We start from the raw sequence: 18,385 nt of genomic DNA, 5'->3' as shown, positions 1-18,385 counted from the left end.
ACTGTAACCCAGAGCTTCTAACCAAGGTTTACAAGTGGCTAAAATACTGATCCACTCAGTAGTCTAGTTAGCCAGGTCAGACATAAGGTAACAGGGCAGGGTGACCACCACCTCTGTTTTCCCCAGTGTGCCACATATTTTTATCATTTTCTATGTAAACCACAGCACACTACAGCATGAAAAAGGTTAGGAAGCACTAGAGTAAACAAATAACATACCAATAATTGTGTTAGCCATGTAGTAATTATAATAGCACTTGCACTCAAGTATAAAATCATCAGACATCAGATACCTTCAGAAACATCACATTTTATAATCAAAGCGTTTGTAATGTTCATATGCTTTGACCAAATAATTCCACATTTGTTAATTTCTTATGAATTTTTCAAATATGCATATAAAGATTTAGCTAAAAAAGGCACATCATCACATCATAACACTATGGTTAAAATACAGATCTGTATTTATGTATTTATAAGACCTGGCTTTAGAAGACTATTTAATGCCCTAGGAAAATGAATCAAAATATATAAAGTGAAAAGACAGATTACAAAAAAAATTTGTAGTGAACATACAGAACAAATACTAGAATGTTATATCTTGATTATCCCTAAATGGTTGATAATAGATTATTTTAATTTTCTTCTTTTCACTTTTGGATATGTTCCAGACTTTCTGCAATAAATATATGTTACAATTTATAATATTGGGGTGACGAGAACAAGTGTGAGAAAGAAGAATTAATTATCGTAGAAACAAATCTCAACAGGGAGTGGAAACAATCAGCATAATACAATACAATTAAGAGATTTTATTTTTAATCTTAACCCCACAACTATTTCTATGAAAAATCCTTGTTTAGGTGCTCTTTAGATTTCAGTCTCCTCATTTAGTAAATAAGGAGGTTAAATTAAACAACACAAAGTATTCATTTTTTTTCTACTTCTAAAATTATGTAATTTTTTTAAAATAAATGGGCAGAGTGTGGTGGCTCATGCTTATATCCTAGCACTTTGGGAGGCCGAGGCAGGTGGATCATGAGGTCAGGAGTCCAAGACCAGCCTGGCCAAGACGGTCAAACTATAATAAACAATTTATTTATTTTAAATTATTTATTTATAAAAAATAAATAAATGATATTGGAAGAATTGGACATCTATGCAGGGGGGAAAACGTACTTTCAGTCCTACTTCAAACTATACATAAAAATTAATTTGAAATAAATCATGTACCTAAATTTGAAAATTATAAAACAATAAAGTGCCCAGAAAAAGGGGCTGGATGCAGTGGCTCACAACTATAATCCCAGCACTTTGGGAGGTCGAGGCGGGTGGATCATGAGGTCAGGAGTTCGAGACCAGCCTGAGCAACATGGTAAAACACCGTCTCTACTAAAAATACAAAAATTAACCAGGTGTGGTGGCATGCACCTGTAATCCCAGTTACTCAGGAGGCTAAGGCAGGAGAATTGCTTGAACCCAGGAGGCAGAGGCTGCAGTGAGCCAATATCACACCACTGCACGCCATCCTAGGCAACAGAGTGAGACTGTCTCAAGAAAAAAAAAGTACCCAGAAGCAAACATAAGTGAGTATCTTCACATATATTCCAGGCATGAGTCAAAGGACAGAGGCAGTATTAACCAGAGTTGATGAAACACAAGTATGGAGACCAACCTGACTAATATGATGGGCACAGACTGAAAAGTGATACAAAATTATAAGGTCAGGCCCCCAATTTAGAAGTATCTCTTCATAAGATTATCACTATTAAACATCCATCAGCACTATATACATTCCCTTGTTATTCTCGTTTCTTTCCCCATTTGATTAGTGCTGCACATTTGCCATAGAGATGGTTGACTGTACTGGGATTGCACTTTGTGGCCACGGAATAAAGCTAATTGGCCCTCAAAGGGGCTGACCCACGATCTTAGCCTTCCTAGTACCAAACTCTAAATTAGCAGTCATCGTGAGCCTCCGAGTTTGATCGTTAAACTCTTCCAGAAGAATACATTTCTAAAGGGTGTGATAGTGTGAGAAATCTAGTTTCTTTGGAAAATTACATAGTTCGCAAATAAGAGTCAATTTTATGTTGTATGTATTTAATCTTTCTTAGAGTAATCTCTAGCAAAAAAAATTATTTCTTTAAGGTAGGGTTTCTCAACCTTGGCACTATTGACATTTTGGGCCAGATCATCTGTTGTGCAGGGCTGTCCTAAGCATTGAAGGATGTTTAGCAGCATCCCTGCTCTCTACTTTCTAAATGGCAATAGAATCCCCCCAGCTGTGATAACCAAAAATGCCTACATTGTTAAATGTCTCCTAGGAGGTAAAATTGTGCCCCTTATTGAGTAAGAACAACTGCCTTAAAGGAAAGAGTATAACAAATTTATATATTTTTAATATGCTAGTTCCAGGATTTTTATTTTATTTTTAAAAAATGCTTATATAGCACTTGTGCCAGGCACCATCCTATATACCATACAAATATCAACTCATTTAATTTTCATAACAATCTTTACCCTACAACTATTTCTATGAAAAATCTTTGTTTAGATGCACTTTAGATTTCAATCTCCTCATTTTATTGGGCATCATTTTAATGGGCATGATTTTATTATCCCCATTTTAGAGATAAGAAAATGTTAGTACAGGCCTGGCGTGGTGGCTCACACCTGTAATCCCAGCACTTTGGGAGGCCAAGGCAGGTGGATCATGAAGTCAGGAGATCGAGACCACCTTGGCTAACATGGTGAAACCTCATCTCTACTGAAAATACAAAAAAATTAGCCAGGCATGGTGGTGGGCACCTGTAGTCCCAGCTACTCAGGAGGCTGAGGCAGGAGAATGGCGTGACCCTGGAAGGCGGAGTTTGCAGTGAGCTGACATCACGCCACTGCACTCCAGCCTGGGCGACAGAGGGAGACTCCGTCTCAAAAAAAAAAAAAAAAAAAGGAAGAAGAAGAAAAAGTTAATACAGAGAGATGAAGTTACTCAAGGTGACGTAACTGATAGATGTAGAGCAGGGATTGAAGTCAGGCAAGTGGCTCTTAATTACCAATTGATGTTGAAGTCAAAACACATTCTAAATAAGGAGAATTATCACTTATCCATACTGCATGTTATAAATTTAAACCTGTGACTTATAGCTCCTACAGAAGTTCAAGTTGCTTATTCTCAGAGAAAAACACAAAAACATAGGGCAATTACAACTAAGATATAAAAATGACCTGACTATTCAGAAATGTGGTGATCTAACCTGCAGAAAGACTAAATAAGGCACCCATGATGACTCAGGGGCTAGAAACTGCAGTTCCAGTCTACAAAAAAATAAAGAGGAAAGAAGATGGGAACACAACATTCACAACACTAAATTAGCAAATAAAAAGAATTAATTCCAATAGAAGAGACCAGACAACAACCAGCTGTGCAATTAACTTTACCCTTTTCCTTGTCCAAGATCTATAAAATCTAAACTTTTTTTCTTGTTTTTTTATTTATTTTTATTTTTTTAAATTCAGAGTAATGTTCCATTGCCAAGGCTGGAGTGCAGTCGCGCGATTTCGGCCCACTGCAACCTCCACCTCTTGGGTTCAAGAGGCAGGATTCTCCTGCCTCAGCCTCCCAAGCAGCTGAGATCACAGGCATGCGCCACTATGCCCAACTAATTTTTGTATTTTTAGTAGAGACAGGGTTTCACCATATTAGCCAGGCTGGTCTCAAACTCCTGACCTCGTGATCCGTCCACCTTGGCCTCACAAAGTGCTGGGATTACAGGTGTGAGCCACCACGCCCGGCCCCAAAATCTATTAATAGGTACTTTTTAATAAATCTGATAACAAATATAAAGTATTTAGCAGAGTAACCAGCACATAGTAGGCATTTTGAAAATGCTATTTCCTTCACTCTGCAGAATTGCTTCCTGACCCAACCTCAATTCCTTTTTGTGTTGTGCAGGTTTGTTTTATTAAGTGTTAAGAAGAGATTTCTATCTCTGATAATCAGAATATCTGGGAAAGGTCAGGTATGGTGGTTCATGCCTATGATCCCAGAACTTTGGGAGGCTGAGGCGGGTGGATCACTTGAGGTCAGGAGTTTGAGACCAGCTCAGACAACATGGCAAAACCTCGTCTCTACTAAAAATACAAAAATTAGCCAGGCGTGGTGGCACACGCCTGTAATCCCAGCTACTCGTGAGGCTGAGGCAGGAGAATCGCAGGAGAATCACCTGAACCTGGGAGGCAGAGACTGCAGTGAGCCATGATCACGCCACTGCACCCCAGCCTAGGCAACAGAGCAAGCCTCCGTCTCAATAAAAAAAATAAAAATAAATTAAAAAAAAGAACTTCAAACAACAGAACTAAAGTAGGATATTCATCCATAGTCAGAAGACCTCTTGTAATTTTTTTCTAAAAATTTTTGGGCTGGGCACGGTGGCTGATGTCAGCACTTTGGGAGGCCTAGGCAGGTGGATCACCTGAGGTCAGGAGTTCAAGATCAGCCTGCCCAACATGGTGAAGCCCCATTTCTATAAAAATACAAAAAATAGCCAGTCATGATGGTGGGCACCTGCAATCTCAGCTACTTGGGAGGCTGAGGCAAGAGAATCGCTTGAATCCAGGAGGCCGAGGTTGCAGTGAGCTGAGATCGCACCACTGCACTCCAGCCTGGGTGACAGAGTGAGACTTCATCTCAAAAATAATTAATTTAGTTTTTTAAAAAAATTTTAAATAAACGTTTTCAAAATGCTTTTAAAAAATAAGACCTTGTTTTTAAAAATTATTTATCATAGGCCAAGGCGGATAGATCACTTGAGACCAGGAGTTCAAGACCAGTCTGGCCAACAAAGCGAAACCCTGTCTCTACTAAAAATACAAAAAATTACCTGAGTGTGGTGGCACACACCTGTAATTCTAGCAACTCAGGAGGCTGAGGCAGGAGGATCACTTGAACCCAGGAGATAGAGGTTGCAGCGAGCCAAGATCACGCCACTGCACTCCAACCTGGGTGACAGAGCAAGACTGTCAAAAAAAAAAAATAGTATAATAAAGGAGGTAGAATTATTTGTTTTAACAAACAAATTTTCCTATATACCATGTTTAATTTTATGCATTAACCTAATTGGGCCAAGGAATGCCTAGACATTTGGTCAAATGATTATTCTGCGTATGTCTATGAGGGTGCTCCTAGGTGAGATTAACATTTGAATCAGTAGACTGTGAAAAACAGACTGCCCTTCCTAATGTGAGTAGGCTTCATCCTCTCGGTTGAAGACCGGAAGAGAACAAAAAACCAAACTCCTCCTCCTGTCTGATTTATTGAGCTAGGACACTGGTATTTTCCTGCCTTCAGACCTGACTGAAACACCAGTTCTTCTTGGGTCTACAGCCTGCTGGCTTTCAGACTGGAACTTACACCATTGTCTCTTCTAGTACTCAGGTCTTTGGACTAACACTGGAATTACACGTTGGCTCTCTGGGTCTCCAGCATGCCAACTGCAGATCTTGGCACTTATGAAGCCTCCAAAATTGTGAGCCAATTTTTTATTTTATACACACATACACACACACACACACAGAGGCTTGTGTTTCTCTGAAGAACTCTAATAAGCTTGAGACCAGGAGTTCAAGACCAGTCTGGCCAACAAAGCGAAACCCTGTCTCTACTAAAAATACAAAAAATTACCTGAGTGTGGTGGCATACACCTGTAATTCTAGCAATCTCAACTGCTTCCAACATCTTTATTTTTAAGGTTAGAATCATTAGCTACAAAAGCCAAATATAAACATCTCAAACAAAATGACAAGAAACCAAGTATCCTAGACCAATATTTACCTATCTTCTTACAGTTTTTAAAGCTTTTATATGTGCACTCTCTCTCATGATTCCCACAGCAAGCCATGAAGTTAAGGCAGGATTCTCTTCTATTCATAAATGAAGAAATTGCATCATAAATCGCAAAGCAAAACAAAAACTCATATCTTGTAACTCACAACCAGTGCATTACACCATGCTGCCCCCAACAGATACAAGAACCAGCTTATTAAAAACAAAACAAGCCAAAAAACTGGGGCAACTTGTTAATAATATATGTGGAAAGATACAAGCAATCTTCAAAAGTTTTCCATGATTATATTGTAAAGCCTCCCTATAATGAAAATCATACTATCAAACTTTAGCGATGACCATTAAGCCTTACATACCTTACCTGTAATAGCCTTCCTCTCCTACATTTTCAATTTTTTACATAAAAGTTGAGATAGGCTTTCAAGATAAACATAAAAATAAACTTAAGTTACAACACTGAAACAAAACGTGATCAGGAACAAGACTCAGATTGAGCCCTGCATATATTATACTCATGTTCAAAACTGAGTAATACCGGCCGGGCGTGGTGGCTCACGCCTGAAATCCCAGCACTTTGGGAGGCCAAGGCAGACGGATCACAAGGTCAGGAGATTGAGACCAACCTGGCTAACACGATGAAATCCCGTCTCTACTAAAAATACAAAAAATTAGCCGGGCATGGTGGCGAGCGCCTGTAGTCCCAGCTACTGGGGAGGCTGAGGCAGGAGAATGGCATGAACCCGGGGGGTGGAGCTTGCAGTGAGCTGAGATCATGCCACTGCACTCCAGCCTGGGCGACAGAGCAAGACTTCGTCTCAAAAAAAAAAAAAAAAAAAAAAAACTGAGTAATGCCAATATTTTTGTAATATAGAGAAAGTCTTGAAAACACACACCTGTCACTTCAACTTTCAGTGATATAACTCACATGCAGCACGACAACTTTAAACCTAACCACTCTTTCATACCCTGCCATCTTCTGCATACTTAAGCACAAATATCATGGACTCTAATGCGAAATACTTTAAATAATGGGAAAAAACCTAATATATTTCTAATTGAACAACAATATTCAGATGAAAAACAGAAAGTATACATATTTGTTGCAGTCTCATTAAGAATACTGGGTGATAAATTGGGTGAATATTGGGTAATGAATTGAATCCTTTAAACAGAACACATGAACACTAAGAGTTTAAGCCCTGGAAGTAAGGATGATTTGAGAAAGAGAAGAAATCACAGATAACAGTAACTATCTTGACTAAAAAATAACAACTGTCTCACTATTTGTTGATACATAAATTCCATTAAAAAGAAGATAAAGCCAACATTAAAAGGTTTAAACTGCACTTCAACTCATTCATATTAAAGTCTAATAATTAATTAGTCTGTCAACCATTTGATGGATATAAAATCCTTTACTATTCTTTGATAGGGTAACCCTAACCACCTACCTGAACCAGAAAAGAAATCTAATCATGAAATTTAACCATGGGAAAAAGAGAAAAGAGCGCAGAAAAAGAAAACTTTAAAAAGATGCTTGCCCAGGCATAGTGGCTCACACCTGTAATGCCAGCTCTTTGGGAGGCAGAGGTGTTAGAGGCGCTCGAGCCAGGGAGACTCCATTTTGAGTGAGAGCTAGGAAAATGAGGCTGAGACCTGCTGGGCTGCATTCTCAGAAAATTAGGCATTCCTAGCCTCTAGATATTTACGGTTAAAGGAACAAATTAATAACATTTACAAAAACAGATCCAGACTTGGGAGTGTCCACATATCCCAATATCTGAAGAACAAAGGCATTCCTAATTTTGCTTTAACAATAATATCAATTCTTGCAAAATATAGTAATTAAGAAAATTAATCCTTTATCACAACACAAACCCTTGTAGCAGTGCACATCTCCCCATATATACAGGCATTATACCTAGGGTGGATGCGTTCCTCTTCTGACTTTGAGGAATGTCCTACTCTGTCTATGGAGTAGCTGTCCTTTCACCACTTTACTTTCTTAATAAACTTGCTTTCGCTTTGCACTGCGGACTCACCCTGAATTCTTTCTTGTGTGAAATCCAAGAACCCTCTCTTGGGGTCTAAATCAGGATCCCTTTCCTGTAACAGAGGCGGGTGGATCACTTGAGATCAGGAGCTCAAGATCAGCCTAACCAACATGGTGAAATCCCATCTCTACTAAAAATACAAAATTAGCCAGGCACGGTGACACACACTTGTAGTCCCAGCTACACAGGAGGCTGAGGCAGGAGAATCACTTGAACCCAGGAGGTGGAGGTTGGCATGAGCCGAGATTGTGCTATTGCACTCCAGCCTAGGCAACAAGAGCTAAACTCCATCTCAAAAAAATAAAAATAAAAAAAAGATGGTTAACTTCTCAGACTTCACAATTTTGTCTAAAACAATCTCAACTTACCCTTAAATGGGGTAAGACAAATAGAAGTTATTCAAATAGTTTTTCTAACATTCGTAATTGAAAATTTCTGACTACTATAATTTAAAACAGATTTTATTAGAAGGAAGGTTCAGTTTCAGAGCATTTGTTAATCGAGGTATTTGTAGGCAGTACAGTTTTTTTTTTTTTTTTTTTTTTTTTTTTTGAGACAGAGTCTCGCTTTGTCACCCAGACTGGAGTGCAGTGGCGCGATCTCAGCTCACTGCAAGCTCCGAGGCCTCCCGGGTTCACAACATTCTTCTTCCTCAGCCTCCCAAGTAGCTGGAACTACAGGTGCCCGCCACCACACCCAGCTAATTTTTTGTATTTGAGACGGCGTTTCACCATGTTGGCCAGGATGGTCTCAATCTCCTGACCTCGTGATCTGCCCGCCTCGGCCTCCCAAAGTACTGGGATTACAGGCGTGAGCCATCGCGCCTGGCAGCAGTAAAGTTTTCTTACTGCCTTTGACTTCAAGGTAAGCAAAGGCCAAATTCTTGACCAGGGTACTGGATTCGTGAAATTGTCACATAAACTCTTTTTCTATAAAGTAATGGCTTCTTATTTCTCTTGATTTCCTCACGTTAAAATTTGGGTTTTGTGCCATAAATGTTAAACCTAATATATGTTCACTTTATATATATTCATATAATCACCATGTCACTTCCTTAGGAAAGGCTTCCCAAACCCTCTACACTAAAATGGATCCTCTTGTAAACAGCCTAGTAACACTCCGTATGTCTTCTTAATAGCACTTATCACAGATAATTTTGTGTGCATTTATTTTAAGTTTATCTTCCCCCTTCACTGTTAACCTCCATGTTCCCCTCACTCCAGTATTGCTTACTTTCATGTAATATTTGATGAATGAAATAAGGGTAGAAAAGAGACAGTGAAAGGAAATGAAGATTCAGAGTAAATACAGTTATATTACACTCCACGGGCTCTAAATGCAGCTAGGGGCACAGTGAAATTCGGCTGGTTCTGGTTAATTCAGTGCCTCCTATGCTTGCGAGTTTCTGACATGCGGGTCTGAAAAAAAAATAGTCCCGTGTGCATTTCCTTCAAGGTTTAAAAATTGAAGCTAATCAGAACAAGCCTCCCTTCATCACTGCCAAGAGGTGCAGAATCTTTCAAGGAAACTCCCAAAGTGAATTAATCACAATCCAAACCCCCAAAATCAAGTAAGAATAAAGAAACCAAAGCAACCTGACAAATCCAATGAGTCAAAAGACTATACAAAATAAATGAAAGTTGAAAAAATTCAGCATTCTTATAAAAGGAACATGCTCAAATTTGATGATACTTGATTTAGCACTCTTCCTTAATACTTTTCTTTCATATATAAATTATTTTAGGTCCATTTAAGGTCCATTTCCTTTTTTTTTTTTTTTTTTGAGACGGACTCGCGCTCTGTCACCAGGCTGGAGTCCAGTGGCGCAATCTAGGCTCATTGCAACCTCCGCCTCCAGGTTCCAGTGATTCTCCTGCCTCAGCCTCCCTAGTAGCTGGGACTACAGGCACGTGCCAAGGTGCCTGGCTAATTTTTGTATTTTTAGTAGAGATGGGGTTTCACCATGTTGGCCAGACTGGTCTCAAACTCCTGACCTCAGGTGATTCGCCCCAGCTTGGCCTCCCAAAATGCTGGTATTACAGGCGTAAGCCAACCCGCCCAGCCACTAAATATTTTTCAATACTCCTATGAGCCAAGTTAGTTAAAATCTTCTTTAATTTATTTCAATTATTGATTCCCCTCAAGTATAATTATGAGGAAGACAGAGCCTCACATATACTATATAAGATCAATTCACCATACTAACTTGACTAATTAATTATTCAGGGTCACTAACAAATAAATACTTATTAACTATATTCCTAGCATCCAAAGATAAAACAGATTCATTTCCTATTACCTGAAGGAAAAAATACACAAACCTCAATCACAATATTGCTTAAGAGCATATCAATGAGTAGAAAGAAAACTAAGATTAGTGATTAATTAAAAGGCAATTTAAAAGTTTAACCTACGGTCAATAGAGATTTGAGTTAAGTCTTTAATACAGTACTGTATTATGTACTAGATTACAATAATGGAAGAATAATAAATCTAAAATATTATAAAACCCTTAATCATCAAACCATCGACCACTATTAGGCATTCTATGTGCCCAGTTTAAGTCCTTGGGGATGAAAACATAATTCTCATTCACTATACTATAAAAGTAATGGAAGTAACTGTAATGTAAGAAATTGTACTGACATTTTCAAAAGACTTTCTTAAAACTATTTTATTTAGTTCTTTATTAAACCATCACTTTAATTAACTCCCCTTCCCTAATTACCACCCATCACCTGTCTATCACCTAAGTACTCAATAACTAATAAGATAATTAACAAATGATCAATCTATTGTCAAGGTCTTACCACATTTTTTACTTCCAAAGCTTATACAGATAGATTTATACAACATAAGTCTGTGTTCCAGCCTTTCAATCCACATCGTCTTTTCATAATCAAGAAAAGAAAGTATCCATATACTTGCTTATGCACAAATTGAGGCACGAATTTTTTTCTCGAAGTCATAACTCATAAAACAAGAGTTATCTTTTATGTATTCCATAGAAATATGCATTTTTTTTTTTTTTTTTACAATCTGGCTGTTGTACAATTTAAGATATTCCCCAGAAATCAAGAGCTTTGGAGACCATGGAATTGTAAATCTGTGCATAATCCCCCTTGATTTTTGCTTGAGACCTATTTTATGGGGGTGTAAATAAGGGGCTCACTTTATCTTTCTATTCAATAACTAAACGATTTTTACACTACATTATCACGTAATGTTTCCAATGAAAAGCAGATATATAAGACCTATTTTATAGGCTCCAGAAAATACCCCTGATAAAAAAAATCTTCCTTCTTGTTGGGACTCAGAATACAACACCCCAAAATGAAGGCCTCAGAAGCAGCCTTAGAAGCAGAATTTTTTTCCTGACCTTCTCCTGCTCTCCTGTCTCCTAGTCCCATTCTCCTCTGAGCTAGCCTTAGAAACTAGAATTTTCCGCAAGGCAGGTCATAAAAACCAGAACCTATTTTCCCCAAAGCCAGCCAGAAAATCTTAAAATATCATACTAACTTTCCCTTCGCCTTTCCATGTAAAAACTGGCCATAAAGAAACTATCTGACCTACCTTGTTTGACTGTAAGTCATAAGCCCCCATTCCAGAGAGGGTCCTACCCCACACCCAAAAGAAAAAAATGAATGCTCAGAGAGGTCAAGAAGAATCTAGACAGACAGGCCTTGCTTCCCCAATCAGTCTATTAGCATTAGCATTATTGTCCAATCACATTTCTACATAGCTATCTATACTTTGTTGAACATAAGCATAAAAACAGATAATTTCCCCTGTATTTTGGGGTCTTCATTCTGAAGGCTCCCGTGTATACATGTTAAATAAATTGGTACATGCCCTTTCTCCTATTAATCCATCTGCCTCCTGTCAGTGATTTTTGGTGAACCTTCAGAGGGCCAAGGGGAAAGCTCTCCATTGGTCCCTACACCAGCTTGCCTTTGGAGCTTCTCCATTTCTAGCAATAATGGCAATTGCAACAATCTGACTTGACAGCCTAGAAGTATAAACAAGTCCTCACACTGCCCCAATATCCTTGGTCTCTAAGTCCTGTTCATTCTGCCTGCAAAATGCCTCTAGAACTGCCCTTTCATTTTCTCTGGCAGACCTGCCAAATATCTCTTCACTCCTGCACTATTCATGAGTTCATTCATTCATACCTTCACTCATTTAGACACATACTAAGCATTTAATGAGGTACTACACGAGTCTAAACACAAACCACTGTTTTAACAGGAGATGGAGACACAGATCATAATTAATGCACTATTATCCTATTTAACTCCTCACAACAGACCTTAAAAAATGGATACAATCATCTTCTGCAAAGCAAGGAGACTAAGGCTCCATGCAATTCAATAATTTTTCTAAAGATCCTATTGATAGTAAATTGCAGGGTGAGATTCCACAGGAGTTCTGACTCTTTATAACACTTAGTGAATCTACTGCATCAATTTCTCAAACATCTTTCCTATCTAGTCTTCCCAGTGTTACCATATTTAGCATCTGAAAGCATTATTTTGTACTTACAACCCCTTTGTTTAAAAAAAAAAAAAAAAACTCAATAGCATGCACACAAAAAAACCCTCAATGGTTCCTTTAGCCTGTCCTTCAGTCTGACTTTCAGTCAAAAAAAATAAATAAATAAAAAATAAAACCATGAGAACTGAATCCTGTCTTTTTCCTTACTAGATTTAAATCTTGTGAATCACTTAATGTCTCTAACCTTCAGTTGTCTTACCTATAAAACGGGGATAAGAAGCTGGAGTTGTGTAAGGGTTAAAAAAGATGTTAAGGACTAAGCACATAATAAACATAAGTTGTTATCGTTCACAACTCCTGTATGCAAACGTTCTGTTATAGACAATATATGCATTGCCTCTCTTACGAAACCACTTAGTTTTCTGCCTCAGTTTACATCATCCTCCCTCCTCTCCATTAAGAATAGGTATGCTATAAATATCTACTGCATGAATCAATGTCTGTACAGCCTTATACTTAAGGCACAAGTCAAGGACCACTTACTTCAAGAGGCTTCCCCTACCCATCTTCCATGAACTTCACTCTTAAGTGCCACCAGAGAAGGGAGGAAGAAAAATATGCATAATTATTCAAAACCTATGATAAACTAGATGTGATACATCATCAATGCACTATTTCATATAATTCTCAAAAAGATAAAGTAACATATATAAAGTCAAACAGCTGATAAATGAAGAGCTGAGATTCAAACCCTGATACCCCAATCCCTTTTTTTTGTTTGTTTGTTTGTTTTGTTTTGTGACAGAGTTTTGCTCTTGCTTCCCAGGCTGGAGTAAAATGACGCAATCTCAGCTCACTACAACCTCCGCCTCCCAGATTCAAGTGATTCTTCTGCCTCAGCCTCCCAAGTAGCTGGGATTATAGGCATGTGCACCACGCCCAGCTAATTTTATATTTTTAGTAGAGATGGGGTTTCACCATATTGGTCAAGTTGGCTGGTCTCGAACTCCTGACCTCAGGTGATCCACATGCCTTGGGCTCCCAAAGTGCTGGGATTACAGGTGTGAGCCACCGCACCCCGCCTGATCCCTTTTTAAAGCCCAATTTCTTTCCACCACACCACCTTGCATCTTAGTACATGGGGGTATACATTTAATCAACTATCCAACACTTACAAAGAAAACAGCTATATGCTCCAAGTAGCACCACCCACACCTACATGGATAACTGAAACAAAACTGTCACGAAATAATGCTTATCCTTAGTACACGCAATGTGTTCTAACATTTTTTATTTTCTTCCATTTCACTTAATATAAAATAAAATGCTATTCAGTTCCCACTAATTTTATTTCACAACTACTGATGAGTAGCAACCCAAATTTTCATATACACAGATGTAAGGGTACAAGGCCACATGAGATGGAAAATTTATCCTAAATAAGTACTTAATCTTGTTGGAGATATAGTAGTAAAACACAACTCCTTTCCTGAACACCCCCAACCTACCTTGTTAGAGTAGGAGTAGGAGAACCTATGCTCCTGTTGCTGCCCTGAACTTCCCTATCATAGACTATAATCCATAAATTGTCTAAGCTATTGATATAACAAGTATCAGGCATTCAACAAATATTTGTTAAGTGAATGAATTAATGAATGAAAAGCACTATGGATTTTCAAAGGGAGAAGTAGACAGCATAAACTCTCTTTCCACCTATATCATAATCCTCTGAGGGCAGGAACAATCTTTTGTATAGTTGTGTATCAAGAGCTCAATAATGTTTGTAGATGTTTTATTTTTTACACATCTGAGCCTTATGCATTGAGCTGTGGTTGCACCACTGCACTCCAGCCAGAATGGCAATGCAACAAGACCGTATATCCAAAAAGAAAAAGGAAAAATCTGAGACATACGCTGGCCACAGTGAATGTGGAAAAGCAGATAAACATGAATCTTTGCCAAAGAAAATCGAGGAAAAAATTTCCAGCTCCAATAATAATTATTGGCCTCTACTCTAGATCTTTATTATTCAAAGTGCAGCCCCCATCATCAGCATTACCACGAGTTTGTTAGGAAAGCAGAGGTTCAGGCCCCACCGGGACCTCATGAATTAGAACCCCCATTTTAACATAATCCTCAGAGGATTCCTAACATACATGAAAATTTGAGAAGCATCAGTCTATACAATAAAAATGAAATGGATGCCTGCAACCTCCGACAAAGTCATCACCTTCTCCTGTGTTATCTCTGAAATACATAATCAGACTTTTCAAGAAGTACTACAGATACAGCCATGACACACTTTCAGGAACATTAGGGTATAAATCTAAATTACTTCATTGAGAAATAATAATTGATCATCTGCTGAATATCAAAATTCTTAGAAGACATACAAAAAATATGATCTGTCTTCTTAGGACACAAACTCTGTAAGGCAAGAAAACGAGACAATGCACTTCAATGGCCAAAGTAATAATAAATCTTTAATATCAAGGATAAGGTTATTGAAAAAAAGATTTTGGCGAGAACATTGAAGAGCATCTTTAATAGTCCTCAGGGTTACATATACATATTGCCAAATATTTCCTATTAATTGGCCCGTATGTAAAGCTGTGTAAAAGGTCCTAGGTGACACAAAGTCAGATGTCCTAACCAAGTTCACTCACTGAAAGACTGGCATCACCCTTTAAATCACCACACACAATCTCAACCCAGGAGTCTGTTCTGTGAACTTGCAAAAACACTTGCAAAACCCCAAATCACAATCCTGCCATCTCAAAACTGAGTCAAGATCTGAGGCCACAGGGACTTCAGGGTCAAATATGCCTTCTTCATTTAAAAAAAAAAAAAGGCAAAATAAAACAGGGGAAACCAGATGAGGAAAGCTTGCAGGTACTTCTCATAGCCTCGCTGACCTACAAATACCTCTCCATCACAAGGCAGGCCAGAGGAAAATAACGCTGGTCTTTGAATTAACGTTTTTAAGTGTCCTCAACTTAATTCTAAAAGTTGGGAGCCCATCCTCTTCCTAGCAACAGGCATTCAGATGACAGCTCAACCTCTAATTCCCCTCCTCCTTCTCCCTTGCAGGGATTGGTATATCCTCCCCAAGCGACCTCCGCCTTCCCCCCACCGGCCCCCCAAAACACTCCGACCCCTCCAAAAGAGAGCCCGACACAAGGCAAGTCCCCCAGAGCCCCTCGGGATCACCAACTGCAGCCCCTGGCCCATCCTCCACATTAAACTCGCCCTGCGGGAGGGGTGACGGGTCTCACCAAGTACAGAGGAGCATAGATCTTCAGGGACTCCTCCAGGGCGCCCCCAGTGATCTGCAGGAAGGAGACCCGGCAGGAAGGGTGCCAAGTGTGGCCAATCTCATAGCAGTTATGAGGGATGGACTTGCTGAGGGCCGCCATGACGAGGAACAGCGCGGAGGAGACGGGAGGGGGAGAGCCTGCGCCCTGCAGGGAGGGGCGCCAGAGCCCAGCCGCCAGCCTCTCGCCCGGCCAGCAGCCGGAGGCGCGGAATGGAGGGTAAAGGTCACGAGAGCGGGGTTACTCTGGGCCAAAGTCCTCGGATGTTGAGCGCTCGGCGTATCGCAGCTTAAGGGGGCGGGACGTGCACCGGGAGGCGGAGAGAGGCGGCGCGTGCGCGCTCCCTCAAGAGGCCTTCCGCTGGGACGCGCTCCCGCGCGGCGGCGCAACTGGGTGAGCGGAGGTAGAATGGATCTTCGCCCCCAGAGCCGAGGCTGTAAGCGAGGGAGCGCAGCTCGGGGACGCGCCGCCTCCCCACCCACGCAATGCCGTGCCAGGCTCCGGGGCGCGAGCGCTCTGGCAGGTGCGCAGTAGGAGGTGGCTTGGGTCAAATTGTGCTTCAGCTTCCAACGCCAAGCCAAGTAGAGCGGAGGGGAGTGGAAGAAAGGGATTAAATGAAATGTCTTTGTTGGGAGCCGCTGGAGGAAGAGGGTTGCCAGAGGAATGCCTGAGACAAACGTCCTCCCCAGCACTACGAGCTCGCCTTCCCGAGAGCCCCAGGTAATAAACAGCTACGGCTGCCCGCCAGTTGCAACTGAACTGCCCGCAGGTGCTGGGCTTTCCAAGCTCTGTGGTACCTGGGAAGGCTTGAAAAGTCTCAGCTATGCTCACACCCCGACCGTGTGTGGGGAAGGGCAATAGGTGATCCAGTCCAAACCTTACGCCATGGAGCAATCCTGTCTACAGCATCCTTGATAGGTGCTTGTCAACCAAACACCACACACAGTAGAGGCGGCAGTCGTGTGTTAGAACGCAGACCTGGGTAGGGAGCTTGGCCAACAATTAGCAAGACAAGGGTCGTGTGTTGCTTGAGTCATATAACCCCTCAGTCAATTTCCTCGCATATAACAAACCTACCAGTTTCTTTGGAATTCTAAATTCCATAGTCTCTTAAAGCAGAAACGAACTACCTTTAGAAGAATTGCATTCTAATCTCCTAGTCTTCATTCATTCATCTACAAATATTTACTGAGTCATTACTATTTTCCAGGCACTGTGCTAAGGAAACAAACAGAAACAAGAGACACGACAAGGTATTTATTTTCGCGAAACTAGCATTCTAGAGGGAGAAGACAGCAAATAAGAAAGAAAACTGAACAAGATAATATCAGATAGGTGTAGTTGTCTGAACAAAATAAAAGAGAAATACTCAGATGAAAAGTCCAAAACAACAATGGCAAAAAGATAAAAGTGTCTTTCTCTCAGATAAAGGTAGGCAGTCCTAGAATAAAATGGTGGCTCCATAACGATTAGGGAATCCCAGCCTCTGTGACAGTTTGCTATGCCATCTGCTACCTGTGATTTCCACCCTGACTTAGAAAATAACTCTGTCACCTAACATGACATCAACATGCTGGTCAGGAAGACCAGCAAAAGGGGAAGAGAGGCCAGGCACGGTGGCTCACACCTGTAATCCTAGTACTTTGAGAGGCTGAGGTGGGTGGACCACTTGAGGTCAGGAGTTTGAGACCAGCCTGGCCAACATGGTGAAACCCCGTCTCTACTAAAAATACAAAAATTTGCTGGAAGTGGTGACGCGCTCCTGTAATCCTAGCTACTCAGGGGCTGAGGCAGAAGAATCGCTTGAACCCAGGAGGCAGAGGTTGCAGTGGGCCAAGATCACACCACTGCACTCCAGCCTGGGTGACAGAGAGAGACTCCGTCTCAAAAAAAGGGGGGGGGGTCGGGGGAGAGAAGGGCATATTTCCTCTTTTTAAGAAAACTTCCCAGAAGATCCATACAAACTACTGCGACTTACGTTCCTTGGACAAAGCTTGATCACATGGCCACACTTCATTGCAAGAGAGGATGGCAAATACAATCTTTTTTAACTAATTGGACAAATACCCAGCTAACATTTGAGGTTTTATTACTGAGCAAAATGGAAAAAAACAGATATTAGAGGCAACTAGCAGTGTCTGCCGTAGTTCTATGTCTCTGGCTACCCAAATATCCGGGCATATCATTCTTTCTACAGACAGATATACCTTCCCTTTTCCAAGGAAGACTACCTAAAATCCCATCCAGTTGCTGAATCCTAGCCAAAGTCCAGAATATTCCTGAGGACCAGATGCAGATCTCAAAGTTATCCTCCCCCTCAACACATCCAACATACAATGGTAGAATAGGAACAAGATAATAACAATTTTTTTCAAATCTCCAATTCAGAAACTAAGAAGATCAAAAACACAGCATAAACTTACCCAAAACATTACAGAAACACCAGTGCAGGCTTATTTTTTTCAGTAATCCATTCCTGAAAATCTATGATCCTTCCACAAGAAAATGCTAAATAGCAACTTAGTTTTAAATGGGAAAAAATAAAATGCATTACATATCAACCAAAAAATTCTTAAGTATTTAAAATATAGTATCAAATATTAACAAAAAATATCATGTTAAGATTTACAATAGTACACAAATAACATCTTATTCACCAAACAATTAATATGGACT

The 18,385-nt window shown here is 40.1% G+C and overlaps 1 protein-coding gene and 1 long non-coding RNA gene across 31 annotated transcripts in view; one reads left to right on the top strand and one right to left on the bottom strand.

The window, feature by feature from the left end:
- The window catches only part of TMEM135 (transmembrane protein 135), a 350,227-nt gene that overhangs the window by 247,279 nt on the left and 84,563 nt on the right, over positions 1-18,385 (bottom strand). For 25 of the 30 annotated variants that reach the window (XM_074015041.1, XM_074015046.1, XM_074015055.1 and 22 more), the window contains exon 1: positions 15,671-15,824. The exons of 3 other annotated variants lie outside the window; for them this stretch is intronic. Coding sequence is in view for 17 of the 27 variants with exons in the window: in XM_015435585.4 (XP_015291071.2) it covers positions 15,671-15,811 (141 nt within the window). In the remaining 10 variants the exon portion in view is untranslated. Of the gene's footprint in view, positions 1-4,885; positions 5,022-15,670; positions 15,825-18,385 lie in introns of those variants that run through there. 2 more of the 30 variants (XM_074015044.1, XM_074015043.1) reach the window with 2 other exon arrangements.
- LOC135967093 (uncharacterized) lies at positions 16,294-17,069 on the top strand. The gene is made up of 2 exons (XR_010580957.2): positions 16,294-16,429; positions 16,920-17,069. It is a non-coding gene; the product is annotated as an uncharacterized lncRNA (long non-coding RNA).

Source organism: Macaca fascicularis, chromosome 14, assembly GCF_037993035.2.
Source record: "Macaca fascicularis isolate 582-1 chromosome 14, T2T-MFA8v1.1".
NCBI classification, from domain to species: Eukaryota; Metazoa; Chordata; class Mammalia; order Primates; family Cercopithecidae; genus Macaca; species Macaca fascicularis.
Note: the sequence above shows the minus strand (reverse complement) of the source record. Positions and strands in the feature narration are given on the sequence as shown.